The sequence below is a fragment of the Xenopus laevis genome, chromosome 6L (genome assembly GCF_017654675.1).
Source record: "Xenopus laevis strain J_2021 chromosome 6L, Xenopus_laevis_v10.1, whole genome shotgun sequence".
NCBI lineage: Eukaryota > Metazoa > Chordata > Amphibia > Anura > Pipidae > Xenopus > Xenopus laevis.
In genome coordinates, this window is record NC_054381.1 from 26,104,558 (window position 1) to 26,121,971 (window position 17,414).

The 17,414-nt window shown below is 39.7% G+C and overlaps 1 protein-coding gene across 1 annotated transcript in view; it reads right to left on the reverse strand.

Annotated features, from left to right (window-relative positions):
- Positions 1-337: 337 nt before the first annotated feature.
- spag6.L (sperm associated antigen 6 L homeolog) overlaps positions 338-17,414 on the reverse strand; it is a 101,077-nt gene continuing 84,000 nt past the window's right edge. Inside the window, 2 exon segments of the mRNA NM_001096217.1 lie at positions 338-477; positions 1,833-1,978. Coding sequence (NP_001089686.1) covers positions 411-477; positions 1,833-1,978 — 213 coding nt within the window. The 3' untranslated portion in view covers positions 338-410.

Below are 17,414 nucleotides of genomic sequence, written 5' to 3' on the forward strand. Positions count from 1 at the left end.
GTAATAAGCCACTTGCTACTTCTATCAGCTCTGCTCCTGCAACTTAATGAGTAAATGATTCCTGATCTCATAATGAAACAAGCCAATCCCTGTGTATGACAGTAGAACCTTATAATGGACAAGGGCTTCTGAAGTTGACAGAGAAACACTAAATCTTCTTCCCATCAGAAGAGAAGGAAGGTGCTGCTTCATTAGCTGCAATTTAAATGAACATTTTATCAGAATCATTACATTCCACATTGAGCCTTTCTGGGACATTTTTGTACAAAAACATAAAAAAGTGGATTTGATGTGAAACAAAAGATGAAGAAGACGCAATAACCAGCGGGAACAGACATTTAGGGAAATATTTCTTTATTAATAGCAAAGCAAGAGAGCACCAGTAATAATGATATAAACAGGGAACTGAGTTAAATAACGGGCTGGTAGTGATCCACCCTCTCCAGCAGTGACTGGGAATATCCAGGAGAATAGTATCTAAGGAGGGAAAAAAGAGAGAAAGCTTTTAATTACAGAACAAGAATGAAACAACACACGGAGTTGGGAATCCACTGTTTGGTTACTAGGGTCACTGTTCTGAGCAACCAGACAAATCTTGCCTCATATTCAGCCCACTGTTACATCTGACCTTCTTCAGAATATCCTCATGGCGATTGAAGAGGAGCCGACGCTCTGCTGCACTGCTGGTTCCCCCTGATGCTGATGACCCTGCCTCCTGCATTCATTATTCCCTTCTGCTCATTAGAACATCATATGAAGTGACAGCAAATTGAAATGCAAGGAAAGTATCTCATTGCTGCCTCTTTAGAGAATTATGTGCAGTTCCCTTATTCACTGGTGGTGAGGGGAGGCCAGAGATATTAACCCCTTACACCCTGGGGAATTGTAGAGAGACAGATTGAAATGAAGCGTCTATACAAGTCCATATTCAGTACTACACAATTGTGCCCAGCCCTGCAGCTCACACATCTTTCCCCAGAAGGATTGATATATTTGCTCCCCTCTTCTCAGGCAGTTCCCCACATCCTGACTATGAGCTGTGTCTATTTATACAAACACGAGGTGCATCTAGGGCTGTGCATTAATGATAATGGGGCCAGTCTCGCCCTCGCTGCACTGAGCTCCGATTTAAAAACATTTCGATTTCTTTCTTTCTTTCTTTTTTTTTTTTTTACAAATTGTATTTCTGCTCTGAATTTCTTTTTTTTCTCTTTAAAAATGTCGAGGTCATAAAGAAGTCAATGCAAAGAATTTGCTGATTATCTAAAAACATCACATTTTTAGAGGTTTTAGAGATATTCGTATTTTTTTCTGGACTTTTTTTCAGTTCATACCTTTTATATTCGGATCTTGTAATAACTTTTGTGAAAGTCCATTGCTGGTGACATGTACGTGTATATACACAGGCAGTGTCGGACTGGCCCACAGGGATACCAGGAAAACTCCCGGTGGGCCCAGGTGTCAGTGGCCCCTCATGCTGCTAAACATTTGGCTTATTTCATGGCCATTCCCTATTTCTATGAGAACAAAGAGGCTAAACAGGTGGAATAATAGATTATAGTATGTAAAGAAAAGAGACTAGGAGAATAGAGGTTGAGTGAGGAGAGGAAGAAAATAATAGTACTGAGAGTGGGCCCCTGGTCGAAGGTTTTTGGGTGGGCCCCTGGTCTAATGTTTTTGGTGGGTCCCTGGTCTAAGGGATTTTCGGTGGCCCCTGCGCCAAGGATTTTTTGGTAGGCCCCTGGTCTAAGGTTTTTTGGTGGGCCCCTGGTACAAGGGTTTTTGGTGGGCCCCTGGTGTCCCAGTCCGACACTGCACGCAGGTGTGATTACCTGACAATCTCTTCAGGAAAGCAGTTGTTGATGGTGTTGATGTATTCCTGGAGGGGAGAGCCGGTATCGGCCACAATCTCTTGAATCTTTTTCAGCCCCCCACTTGTGACAAATAGTCGCCTTGCTTTGCTGTCATGCGGAAGAACCTACAGAGAAATCAAATGATGAAACCCTTATTCTCAGTGGATCAGTCAGTAGAACTCAAGTGCACAAGTGTTTCACTGCAGTCAATACAACAAGCAAACTGATTTGGCATGAGGTGCCAGTACATACAGAAACATGGAACTTTCCTGGAGAGAGAGACAGGGACGGGAATATACAATATACAAAACATGAATAAATCAGCCACAATGTATTCAGCCATATCAAATCCCAACCTTTAACGCTGTGTCATTTTGAAGTATCGGCAACAGGTTTTATTTCAGTTTTGTTGATTTTTCTCAAACATTGTGGCTCAGATTAGGATTCAGTTTGGTACTCAGCCAAGTTTTGTGAAAAATTCATTATGTGGCCTAATCCAAAACGTAAGGATTCCCTGCATCTTTGGATTTATTGCAGCCCAACAACTTTATCACATCCCTCCAACAAATTTGTGCCATAAAGGACAGGCAGCTTGGGCCCATGGGTGCCCTTTAGGTTTCCCTGCTAAAATCCTGACCTCTGACATCTACCTTTATAGTAGGGTCTTAGATGGATTTACTAGAAGCATATATAAGATGATAAATATTGTTTTCAACAAAGAGAAAATCCTAGCTTGCCAAATGAATTCCTGTCCCCATTCCATCAGTGTATCATGCTGTGCTAATGGTTAATCACTGGCATTTAAACATTAAATAACTAACAGCTTTGGAAAGCACTGCAAGGGCTCTTATACACGGCCATTTTTGCCTGCGCTCCCCTGTGTTGCGCTTTCTTCCATTCAGCCGCAGGGGAGCGCAGGAGTAGACGCAGTCAATTATTTTGAAGGGGGCTGTACTCACACAGACGCATGTATGCGCTGAACGCAGGTGAAATGCAAAATGCCTCGTCTCAACCTGCGTTTGGCGCTTACATGCGTGTGTATGAGTACAGCCCCATCAAAATAATTGACTGCGTTTACTCCTGCGCTCCCCTCCGGCTAAACGGAAGAAAACGCAGGGGAGCGCAGGCAAAAATGGCCGTGTGTAAGAGCCCTAAGGCTACAAATGTATTGTTATTGCTACTTTTTATTACTCATCTTTCTATTCAGGCCTCTCCTATTCATATCACAGTCTCTTATTCAATTCAATGCAAGGTTGCTAGTGTGATTTGGACCCTAGCAACCAGATTGCTGAAACTGTAGAGCTGCTGAATAAAAAGCGAAATAACTGATTTAGCTATGGAGTGAAGTTAGACTGATAAATTGAGGCGGGGCAAAAAAAGCAATTGGTGTTTTTGAAATGCATGAAAATGTGAAGCTCTAAGCTGAGAGAATACAGCAGCCCCATTACAGATCATGTACAGAAGGGATTATTAGAAGTGGCTGATTATGTGGGAGCTGCCGAAGTGAAAACTAAGCCAGACTGGCACTAAATGATTTGTGTTTGTATCATTATGTTTGAGAGGTGGCAAAGCTTTATGTACAAAGAGGCTGGAAATGTAGCCAACAGCCAATAGAAGAGCAGCCAATGAGACTGAAGCACAGCCGGGGGAACAGAGAATATAACCTGAGTATTAGTTAACTCTTTGCTTACATAGTAACACTTGGGACTTGGGTAACTTATTATATGAGGAAACTATTATAGGGGACATGTATGAATAGCAAGACAAGATGGAAAATGCAAAAAGCACAAGCAGCCATGTTCTTTGCACCCTGCCCATCAGACCTGGACTGGCAATATGTGCGTTCTGGCAAATGCCAGAGGGGCTGCTGTAAGTTGCCATAGACAGTCACTATTATTGGGCTGCTGGGAGCTGTTAAGGCTTCTGTGTACTTGAAATACCAGGACCTATTTTGACTCCCAGTCCAGACGTACTGAGCACCCTCAGACAGATGCTTTTCCAGCTCTATTCAGTTGCACTGTATTCACAAGGCTGAGCATATTGGCAACCCAATCCCTCCCCTAATTTGTGTGTCATTCAGACGTGTAATAAAGCAACAGCAGACACACACAGTGCAAAGTAGCCCTTTCCTGACTGTAAGCAGTGTCATTCTGTGGCTACTAAAGCAAATAAAGTTCTGTCTTGCATAAAAAAGGGCATTAACTCAAGGGATGAAAACATAATTCTGCCTCTTTATAGGTCCCTGGTGAGGCCTCATCTGGAGTATGCAGTTCAGTTTTGGACTCCAGTCCTTAAGAGGGATATAAATGAGCTGGAGAGAGTGCAGAGACTAAGTGCAACTAAATTGGTTAGAGGGATGGAAGACTTAAATTATGAGGGTATATTTTCAAGGTTGGGGTTGTTTCATATGGAAAAAGGCGCTTGCGAGGGGACATGATTAGACTTTACAAGTACATTAGAGGACATTATAGACAAATAGCAGGGGACCTTTTTACCCATAAAGTGGATCACCGTACCAGAGGCCACTCCTTTAGACTAGAAGAAAAGAACTTTCATTTGAAGCAACGTAGAGGGTTCTTCACAGTCAGGACAGTGAGGTTGTGGAATGCACTGCCGGGTGATGTTGTGATGCTGATTCAGTTAATGACTATAAGAATGGCTTGGATGATTTCTTGGACAGACATAATATCAAAGGCTATTGTGATACTAAGCTCTATAGTTAGTATAGATATGGGTATATAGAATTTAATTAAAAGTAGGGAGGGGTGTGTGTATGGATGCTGGGTTTTCATTTGGAGGGGTTGACCTTGATGGACTTTGTCTTTTTTCAACCCAATTTAACTATGTAACTATGTAACTAGCCCCCCAGCTACGACTCCCCTTCACTTCCAAGTGACCAAACTAAATTGTTCCTCAACACTGATAATCCTCAGTCCACCATGATCACAGCAATATCCATCTAAATGGCCTCCCCACTGAGCTACATTCACTGAGGAGACACAGGAGGAATGACTTCCCCAGTCTGTAAGCCAAGCAAATCCTGTTTATTTCATGAAAAATAAAGTTGAATAAAATAGTACATGTATAGGATCCGTTATCCGGACACCCATTATCCAGAAAGCTCCAAATTACGGAAAGGCTGTCTCCCATAGACTCCATTTTATCCAAATAATCCAATTTTTTTTTTAAAATATTTCCTTTTTCTCTGTAATAATAAAACAGTAGCTTGTACTTGATGCCAACTAAGATATAATTAATCCTTATTGGAGGCAAAACCAGCCTATTTGGTTTATTTAATGTTTACATGATTTTTTAGTAGAATTAAAAGGGCATGTAAAGTCAAAAAAATAAAATCCCATTTTACTTTCTTTAATGAAAAAGAAACATATCTCCAATATACTTTAATTAAAAAATTTGTACCGTTTTTTTAAGAAACCTGACTGTATGCAGTGAAATTCTCCCTTCATTTACTGCTGTGGATAGGAATTGTCAGACAGTCCCTAACTGCTGAGCAGGGAAACAATCATACTTATGAACAGCAGGGGGAGCCCCCGCCTTACTTCCCAGCCATGCAAAACTCAAGCAGCTTTGTTTATGACGATCCCTAAGCAGCCCAGACCACACTGAGCATGTGCACAGTCTTAGTCTTGCAAAGATGTTTAACAAAGTTACAAGATGGTGACTCCCTGTAGCCAACTTTGAAAGCATAAATCATTTGTTTGATTAGGTTTGTGGTACAGTAAGTTCATGTTTATATTTAGTATACAAAATACAGCATTTCTAGCCTTATTCTATTTTAGACTTTACATGCCCTTTAAGGTATGAAGATCCAGATTACAGAAAGATCAGTTATCCGGAAAACCCCAAGTCCCGAACATTGCGGATAACAGGTCCTATACCTGTATTGTGTGGGGGCCGTGTCTGGTGGAATAGGATGAGATCTCAAGAGAACGATTATTTGCTTTCCTACATTCTCCTGGGAGCCCATCAGGAAGGTGAGGAGTTAGTTGTGGTGCTAGATATTGTTGGAACTATGGGTGACACACCAAGTTTTTCTTATATCCACTGCTGTGGAAAAGTCAAAGTTAAATAGGATGGATCTGAGCAAAAGCCTGACCTCACTAGCACACTGGCATTCATTTATTGTTTGCCATTTATTCTCTGCCTACATTCACACCATCAAATTATTCATCTCTTTTTTTTTTGTGGGGGAATGATGCCCCTCAGTACAGGAGTCGTTCCTCGTCTCAGAACAGTTCAGCTGAGGTGAATTCCTTCAGATCTGGCGAATAATACATTGGCGCACTTACACACTTCACTAAATCAGCTCCATTCATTTTACTGAGCCAGACAGCGGCGTGAGTTGTAAATGACCCACAAAAAACAATGCTAATTACATGCATCACTATACACAGAATTCTTCAGCCCCTGTATATTTACCAGCCAATATGCAAAATGACCCCATTCCACCAACCCATATAAAAAATCTGAGATATATTTTTATATATACTCTATCCCGGGACGCGGCCCAGTACAGTCTTGAACTGGGCCGTCGAGCCTAGGGGACAATTAACGTGGCGCTCCTGAGTTGGACGACGACCCCTCACGACCCCCTCCCCCGGCCCAAAAAAGGTTGGGGACCGCTGCTCTATAATACACAGGAGCCATGAATGTCCTGTAAATGATATCCATATAAATAGTGCCTAGTGTTGTCTTTAGTTATAGTGTACCCCCTGTTTGAATTAGAAGTTACCTTGGAGTTCCATGACCTGTATAAAAGCACTTGCTCTTTACATTATTCACTATAAAATAGAAAAAACAAAAACGTGTATATACTGTATACACACACATATTATGCAAAATACATTTCCCTGATTTTACATTTTCCTGGAATTTTACACCATTTTTTCTGGTCTACTGAAAAACATAAAATGAGGGTTCTACTGTATGTGTATTGTAAGGACTTTGTGTTATTGCTCATATTCCTGTAGTAACTACTTGTTATTACTATTCTTTCCTTGGTTTAAATGTTTGTCTTCCCTCATCTGAGCTAACAGGCTCTTATTTTATTCACCCTTATCCCATTTTTTCTTTGTTTTAGACTCCCATATGCCTTACATTATCCTTCTTCCACCACCCCCATCCCATGTGTTTAACTCGCTTTCCCCTCTTGTCTTCCCAGGTGTTACATAGTTAAATAGTTAATTTGGGTTGAAAAAAGCCCATCAAGTTCAACCCCTCCAAATGAAAACCCAGCATCCATACACACACCCCTCCCTACTTTTAATTAAATTCTATATACCCATATCTATACTAACTATAGAGCTTAGTATCACAATAGCCTTTGATATTATGTCTGTCCAAGAAATCATCCAAGCCATTCTTAAAGGCATTAACTGAATCAGCAATCACAACATCACCCGGCAGTGCATTCCACAACCTCACTGTCCTGACTGTGAAGAACCCCCTACGTTGCTTCAAATGAAAGTTCTTTTCTTCTAGTCTAAAGGGGTGGCCTCTGGTACGGTGATCCACTTTATGGGTAAAAAGGTCCCCTGCTATTTGTCTATAATGTCCTCTAATGTATTTGTAAAGTCTAATCATGTCCCCTCGCAAGCGCCTTTTTTCCAGAGAAAACAACCCCAACCTTGACAGTCTCCCCTCATAATTTAAGTCTTCCGTCCCTCTAACCAATTTAGTTGCACTTAGTCTCTGCACTCTCTCCAGCTCATTTATATCCCTCTTAAGGACTGGAGTCCAAAACTGCACTGCATACTCCAGATGAGGCCTTACCAGGGACCTATAATGAGGCATAATTATGTTTTCATCCCTTGAGTTAATGCCCTTTTTTATGCAAGACAGAACTTTATTTGCTTTAGTAGCCACAGAATGACACTGCCCAGAATTAGACAACGTATTATCTACAAAGACCCCTAGATCCTTCTCATTTAAGGAAACTCCCAACACACTGCTAAGGTGTTTCTGAGGTTCTACTGTCAAATTATGCCTCCATTTAATTTACATCAAAACAATTTATGTTTATTGCTGATTTGCAGAACTTACAATCTAAGGTCGGTACAAGAAGCACAGGAAGGGACATGGTGACGGCAGAAATCAAACACAGGTCTCACACAGTGTTTTGGTTACTAAATTGCATTATCTGTCACTTACACAGTGATGCAGGTATCAGTACTCTATGTAGTAATGACATAGGTGGGGGATTAGGATGGCTGCTGTCCTTTACCAAAGAACAGTGATGGACAAAGACTCCTGTACCTGCTCCAAATACTTCTGAATGCAAAGTGCACAGTCTGATGTACGTAGATCAGGACAGGTAGATGTCGGCACCAAAGTGCTTGCTATGCCTTAGGCTTCAGCTCTTGCAGAATTACAAATTTCAGCATCTGGGAATAATGCTTGGAGTAATACTGTAGCAATATGCTAGAGAGCCATAGCTTGCTGATCTCTAAAGCAATGTTATTTACAAATACATTTAAAGGGGACCTGTCACCCAAAAAAATTATTGCAAAATCCTATTTTATCACATTAGTCAAGCAAAATGAACTTAAATTACACTATATAAATTATTTGAATCTTTTTTCCTTCAGTCTGGAATTTCATAACTATAGCAAGCAGGCAGGAGCCATTTTGTGGACACTGTTATTAAGGCAAGCCTTGTATCATCTCAGAATCTTGTTTGTGCACCAGAATGGGGGACCTGATGTCCATCCCCATGCCCTGGTTACACAATTAAATGGTGAAAAGAACTGGGGGAATGTGGGGAGAGCAGAGACATCTAGGAAGTGCTGAATGGAAAGTGAAAGTAATTGCCTGCCCCGCCTCTATGCCGCATAGAGGAGGGACAGACAATATTTGATTGACAGCTGAGATTTTTAAATGAGTTTACAACAGCTATGAATGCTTTAATAAAACATAGAAATTGGATTTCATGTTTCATTTAAAAAGGACTTTTATTATACAGATTTCTGTATCTGGGTGACGGGTCCACTTTAATAAAATACAGAGAATCGACAAAAGGACAGTTTTCTTATTTTATGTACAAGAGTCTAAAAAAACAGCATTTTTACTAAAAAGCAGAACACATTGTACAGTGCTACACTTAGAAGAGTGATAAAAAGCAAGCACTAAGCAAGCCTTGCGGTCAGGTTGTATAATAAGCTTTTATTATATGTAACGGACCTAGAATGTTCCTGGAAAGAATGGCATGTGTCCATGCAGAATATCAAATGATGCTTAAAAATGACTTTCCCAGGGCAGTGCTGTGACCATCTCTAAGCCTCAATAATAAATACGAGCGGAGAAATAGGAAATAACAGTGATAAATCTCCCAACTGGTGAGACACACGGTCAGGAGTGAAATATTAGAAGCCCTGACTCCTGGACTATTTCATAAGGCAAATGGCTGGAGCTTAACTAACCTCATAAACAGAGAGAATACTGTATATCCTGAATATACTGCAATATCCCCGGTGCAAATGAAAAATATTCTGTCACAAAGGAAGAAAGTACCGGCTGATTCATATACTGTGTGTGTCTCATAAACAACTCTTAGTTCTTTTCTCCTTATGTATTTTATTCATATCTTCTGTGACCCGAACACATTATTCCATTCCATGGTGCAAAGACTCATAGTATATGTCACTGACAAACAGCTGGGCTGAGCTGGCTGCATTCCCTTAACTGACTCATTTGCTTGCACCACAAGAAAACATTAAATTACATTTAAATGCACCACTGTTATTATAAAAAACTCTCAGCATGTATTAGTTTAATTGTATATATATATATATATATATATATATATATATATATATATATATATATATATATATATATGTCCAAATAGCAAAGAAACCGCACTCCAGGTCTTTTAAGGTGAAAAAATCAAATCATATTTATTTCAACGTTTCGGCTCCTAACTCAAGCAGTCCTTTCTTTGCTATTTGGATGTATATTATATAACCTGCAACCAGGTGTTTGACATATTTTTGGAGTGCTCCAGGTGGATAGTGTTGTGTATATATATATATAATCCCACAGTACCAGCACTTGAACAGATGTGGCCAGCAGTGCACGATCAATAAAGCATGTATGTAGCACGATGGATCAGCACACACTGTTTTGAATGTGAAGTAATAGTGTTTATTTCAAGCAAAACACATTTTTATCCGACGTTTCGGTTTATTTGTTTTGCTTGAAATAAACACTATTACTTCACATTCAAAACAGTGTGTGCTGATCCATCGTGCTACATATATATATATATATATATATATATATATATATATATATATATATATATATATATATATATATATATATATATATAAAATTGTATATAATTTTCAGGACCAAAATGTGAACCCTGGAGGACAACAGACCTATATATTCTGTGAATTTAGTCACTCAAGGGTTAAAAGGAGAAATGACAAATTCACTACAATGGTAGAAACCTTTTTTTTATTAATCTGGTTAATCTTTAAATGAACTTTTAGTATGTTATAGAATTGTTAATTTTCTATTGACCCTAATTTTTTATAGTTATTTGCCTTCTTCTTCTGACTCTTTCCAGCTTTCAAATGGGGGTCACTGACCCCATCTAAAAAAACAAAATGCTCTGTAAGGCCCTGCATTTATTGTTATTGCTACTTTTTATTACACATCTTTCGATTCAGACCTCTCGTATTCATATTCCAGTGTCTTATTCAAATTAATGCACGTTTGCTAGGGTAAATAGGACTCTAGCAACCAGATTGCTGAAATTACAAACTACTGACTAAAAAGTGAAATAACTGAAAAACCACAAATAATAATAAAAGAAAACTAACTGCAAATTTTAAGTTGAACAATCCTTATACAGTGCAAAGTTGTATATCCAACAGCCCAAGGGGCAGCTACAACCCTCCAACTTTTATGCCCCATTGATTTTTTGTTTATAACGTGGTCATTTGTACGTCTCTTAAGTATAGGGTTGCCACCCGGCCGGTATTTTACCGGCCTGCCTGGTAAAACACCTGCCAAGGCTGGGACCGGTATTACAAATTTACCGGCAATGTAGCTGCGGTAAATTTGTAATACCCTTAAAAAGACCCCCCGGCCCGCACCCAATCCCCTGTAAACTTAGCTTGTCCTTCGGTTTTTGTCCTGGCCGTGGCCCCGCCCCTTTGCATCACAAACCGGCCCCTTTGACGTCACACCACGCCCCTTTTTGTACCCGCCCCCACCAGACAGAAAACATTTTTGCAAAAGGTGGCAACCCTACTTAAGTACCAAGTCGGCAGCTTTTTGGCTCGTGAATGGGGCCAGCCGATGGGCCTGCCTGACGATATTGAGTCAAAAATCATGTCCCCCCCTTCTCCTTTTATATTGTATCCAGTATTTGTAAGAAATCTGTCTGTGTGTATCCTTCTACTGTATTGTCATATGGTTGGTTCTTTATAAAAATGCCTAAAATGAACAATAATCTTCCTTCACCCTTTCAAACATATACCCAATACAATGGCCACTGGTAGAAAAATAAACAACACTGGCAATTGATGGCTCAGCACCTCATGAGTAAATACAGCACAAAAGATATATAGGTATGGGATCCGTTATCCGGAACCCCGTTATCCTGAAAGTTCCGAAAGACTATAAAGGCTGTCTCCCGTAGACCCTATTTTATCCAAATAATCCAAATTTTTAAAAATGATTACCTTTTTCTCTGTAATAATAAAACAGTACCTTGTGCTTGATCCCAACTAAGATTTAATTAATCTTTATTAGAAGCAAAACCAGCCTATTGGGTTTATTTAATATTTACATGATTTTCTAGTAGACTTAAGGTATGAAGATCCAAATTACAGAAAGATCCATTATCTGGAAATCCCCAGGTCCCGAGCATTCTGGATAACAGGTCCCATACCTGTACAAGGAATCATCTCCTCCCTACTGTATGTGGCTAATTAGAGTGAGTGGAGAGTTAAATGAAAATACAGGCACAAAGTCATGGCCGAGTGCCTTTAATAAAGACCATGGAACTCCAAGATGATTTTATTTTTATATAAAAGAAGTTACATTTGTTCCTTTTAATACTTTAACTTTTAATGAATCATGTGATGCAAGTGATGTCACTATCACCGGTTATGACTGAGGCTGTCGGTAACTATGAGTTACAAGGCTATTTTCTTATATGTTGGTCATTTAAACTGTATATAGTGGGAAACATGACATAGGTGTTTAGACAAATGTAAACTTTGATGTGCAAGACAGGAGGGCCAGGGGGTGGGTATTGATTAACTTACTGGAGTTCACATTGAGTTGAATTGCTGTTTCACAAATTCCCGAGAGGTCAATAGGACATGGGGAAGTGTGAAAGCTGACAGTTAGTGGTGTCCCTGTATGGTGCAACACACTCACCTCATCACTGTCCTCCAGCTGATCCCATATAATCCTCTCTACTGGCTGAGGCTCATGGGAGTTGTTCTTTCCAACAGCTGCAGAACCTCACTTCTAGTATCCCTGGAACAGGAGTGTGTCCTGTGCAAATATTTGTACTTCTTATATACTAACGGCAGGGAACCCTGGCCCAGTGCAGACAGAAGTACAGCAAGAGGGCAGCAGATTTCTTCATTTTCAATGGATTATTTAGGCTTTGTGTTTAGGAAAACTTGCAGTCTGGTTATAAGTGGGAACCTGTTTGCACAACTCTATCCCATTCCTATGTACATATTTCATTGAGACTGGCCGATTCCTAAGCAAGGAAAGAATGTTGCACTCTCCAGTACTTTCCTCTCAAAGTGGGACTCTAGTTAACCCTTTTGTGCTCACGGCTGGGGAAAAAATAAAAATAAAAAAACACCCTCTGGACTTTGTGTGATGGACTGGAAGGTTGGGAGTTCACACAGCCCTGCTGATTGCTTAATGCCTCAATTAGAGCTTTATGACCTTAGAGTAACTTATCTCCCTATCTATTGCTGGCCTTTTACAGCTGCTCCTATCACTAAATCTGTTTGACTTTTATTGCTCTCCAAAATCACATTTAGACTATCGCAGACCAATCTGTTTGTACTTAACTCTGAGCACAAGAAAACAGGGTCTCTATCCATTGGGCTATGTACTCAGGATCAGCCTCGCCCTTGCCTCACTCTTTGTTGGTCTAAGGGTAAGGCCACACTGGGCGTTTTGGGGAGATTTGGTTGCCTGGCAACTAATCGCCTCGTCTTTGCGGCGACCAATCTCCCCAAACGTCGTCTAAAATGAAAAACCGCAGGCGCTAATCACACACGCGTGTGATTAGCGCCAGCGTTTTTTTCATTTTAGCTAGCGCAGAGTGAGGGAAGGCGTTTGGGGAGATTGGTCGATGCAAAGACGAGGCAACCAAATCTCCCCAAAACGCCCAGTGTGGCCTTACCCTAATGGAGAAAAATAGATCTGGTGCTGATATCAACAAAAATCACAAAAGATGCTTCAGGTTAAGGCTCATCTGAACTGCTTTATTGCACCAAGACTAGGGCAGAGGGATATATACAGGTATGGGAACTAGTATACAGAATGCTTGGGACCTGGGGTTTTCCAGATAATGGATCTTTCTGTAATTGGATCTTCATAACTTGAAGGGGTGGTTAACATCACTAAAATTCGACTTTTAATAAAGGGGCCTCTAAGTATATGTGAATAGATGATGAAATAGTAGTTCTCCCGTAGATCCAGTGATATCCAAGACCATAATTAAGCACTTGCCCTAACTGGTCTTCCTACCAGTCCGTCCCCCATCCACTGGTTTGGGGGGTCCCAGAGTTTGAACTATGGGAATTAATTATAAATGATCAAATAGAACTGAATCAGTTTCATGGCTTTGCGGAGAAAATTATGTGGTTGGATCTAAAAAAGGATCAAAGGTGTTTTATTAAAATTTTAAAGGTGAAATAATAATCAATATTGAAATGAAAACTGCATAATAATTATATGATGTCCACAATATGCCATAACTTTGGGTCAATTTGATCAATTTGAGCTATTCAAGTTTTTTTTTGTAGATAACTTGATCAATTCAAGTATTTGAGTCCCCACCCAAATTGCATTAATTTGACTTTTTTACATTCAAGTTTTTTCCTAAATAAGCAAACATTTGAGTTATGATTTTATTTGAAGTTAAAAAAAAAACTCACCAACTTGATCTTTGACAAATAACCCTCTTATTATCATTTTTATTACTTGGTAAGTTTTAAAGACTTACGTATTTCACTAATGTTGCCAAAGATTTGCAGTGTAGAAAACTATGTTTTGATAAATTAACATGAAAAATCCAATAAAATTATTTTGGAAAAACTGGAATTGTCCAAAAAATTTAAACCGAAAGGATTTTTGATCAAGCGGAATTTGTATTGTATGAATTTGAGTGGATGAGAAAAAAGGGATGTTTTATATTGTAACTACACAGCTCCCCCCAGTCTACCAGCAATTTTCTCAGAGGAGTCAGTGGGGCTCATTTATAAACAAAGGGCAAATTTGCACCAGGGCAGTAACCCATAGCAACCAATCAGTGAGTGGCTTTTTTCAGCCAGATGCAGGTTGAGCAATGAAAGCAGACCTCTGATTGGTTGCTACGGGTTACTGCCCAAGTACCCACTGTTTATAAATGAGCCCCAATGTGTACTGTAAGAAAAACAGAACCATGGTTTTTGACAGCACTGCGTCTATCCCATTTAAATGTGTGACAATGTTGCGTTTTTATTAAGTACAGCAACACAAGAGACATGTCACATATCCCACATTGTTGCCTCCATTATTCCTCCCAAGCCCTGGGATTAATTAATGTTTCTGGGTGTGGATTGTCATCGACATGTCCTTTTTAGAAGCTACCGTCCAAAAAAAACAAAAATTACTGCAGAGAATCTATCTATATATATATATATATACATATATATATATATACATATACATATATATATATGTTTGTTATAGTATATACATATATATATATATATATATATATATATATATATATATATATATATATATATATATATATATATATATATATATATATATATATATATATAGTTTTGTGTTTGCGAGTACATCCTGGTACTGAGATAGGGCACAAACAGAATCCCAGGTTGAGGCAAATTAATTAGGGATACCACTTGCCCCCCCCACACACATATTACTAGTCTGGAGGTTTGGCACGCGGAGATAACATACCAGAAAAGAGAACTATTTAGATTCCACCCAAAACGCTGATGCATGTCTGTATCTCATAAAGCAATGCGCTCTCACATCCAAATTGGATTGGAGCCATTTTTTTCAATTGGAGTTCTATTTAAAGCACTCGGCAGCTGTGGTCTATACTGTAAGCTAACGAGACAAAAAGACCCCCTTAATATCCCATCCTTCTTTATTAAAGCAGTGATTTCACGGCCTGCAATGCCCCAGGGCAGCATTCCACTTGTGTGGAGTGTGCATGAAAGCGGCCCTACAATTATTCCCAGTTTATAACTCTCAGTACCTCATTAAAGAATGGGAGCGTTCCGTCCCAGCGTTTCCACTTACCTGCAAATCCTGCGGCTAAAGCTTTGCCCTCGGAGATGTAAGGGATGAACATGCACAAAACCCAGCTCCGATCAGAGTAAACAGTGTAATAATGCACAGGAGAGAAGTGTATAATACACAGAATATAAAGTGAGAAGGAAATGCGTATGATTATAAAGCATGGAGCGTGGGTCCCATTAAGAGCCAAACTGATTTTGTTTAGCAAGTGTAAGAACAATGAGCCTTTTTATTTAGAAGTCAAGTGAGAGGCTCTTAAACTCCAGCACATCTTAAGCATAAACAGATGAGCATCCAACTCCAGGGATTCATATAATAATTCGGGACATATAATAACAGTTATGCACAGGCCTCTCATGCACTCTGTCTATTTAGGATTAGCATTATTTGCAGGGAAAGCAACACCATAACAGCTGTAAATATAGTTTATATCTTCATAAATACAATCATATAAGCAGTTTGTTTGTCTATAGGTTTTATAGCAATATATTATAGAAATAAATGCAAATAACTTCTCAGATGCAGCAAAGACTACTTTAATGGGGTGGTTCACCTTTAAGTTAACTTTTAATATGTTATACAAAGTCCATTTCTAGGCAACTTTTCAATTGGTCTTCATTATTTATTTTTTATAGTTTTTAAATTATTTGCCTTTTTCTTCTGACTCTTTCCAGCTTTCAAATGGGGGTCACTGACCCCATCTAAAAAAGAATTACTACTTTTTATTACTCATCTGTCTATTTAGGCCCTCTCCTACTCCTATCCCTGTACTTTATTTAAATGAATACATGGTTGCTAGGGTAATTTGGATCCTAGCAACCCACTTGCTGCAATTGCAAACGGGAGAGCTGCTGAATAGTAAGAGGAAAAAAATCACAAATAATAAAAAATAAAAAACAATTGCAAATTGTACCAGAATATCACTCTCTACATCATACTAACAGTTAACTTAAAGGTGAACAGCTCCTTTAATGTAATCTCTGCTAGTGTTACAGAATAATGTTGACTAAGGCCAGGCCTATGCAGGACATCACAACTGCCTACTGTAGTGCCCCCTCGTACTGAGAGTGTATTTGTATGGTGCTGATTGCTGAAGGTTTGGGGTGGGAGGCGTGGCTTGAGACAGGAAGGGGTGGGGCAAATATTTTCTATAGGTACCCCACGAGCGGCAACAGCTATACTTTATGTGGCTACTCCTGGCAGTTAATCCCCAAGGGAATGGAAATCATTGTGGCCCTTTGTAATTTGTCACAAATTTTTTTTGGGGGGTAACCGGCTTCCCCCCTACATTTCCTAACATATGACACATAAACTATACACTGGGCTCATGTGTAGGGCAATATAACAACTTTATTTCATTAAGGTTCCCTGGGCTTGTGTAGTGTAATGTATTTGCTGCAACATATACGTCCATTCAACTTTAACTTCCCGCCGCATACAAATTCGCCAAGGCTAGCGCAACTTTGCTTCGCTTGCCACAGTAACGCTACCGAAACTTCGCCAACGTTCTGCGCCCTGGACGCAACTTCGAATTTTAGTGAATTAGCGTTGTCCTGGCAAATCTACGCCTGGCGAAGTGTTGCGCTGGCGAATTTCCGGAGGTTACTGAATTTGCCCCTATATGTGGTGCTGAGGAATCAGAATGGGCAGGAATTTGCAGGACTATTTCAATAACAAGCTGTTGGGGGAGTAATATGACGTGTTTCTCACACATATACTAAAATGCTGCATCTAACTGGCCCCAGTGGCCCCTATTTATTCCTTTTAACACGTCTGGCAATGTGCAGAGTATTTTTGTCATTCTCTGTGTGTTAAACGCGCACGTGTAAAGCGCCTTTGTATTTAAATCTCTGAGAGGACGGCCAGGTTTCACTGCCATTAACTGAATACTTCCTAACACTGCAGTCTTTGTGGAAACAAGCACAGAATCAAGTTATTACATCTAAATCTGCTGGTAACTGGAGACGGAAAGGCCCTATGAAAAGCCTGTAAATAACCCTACCTGTGGTT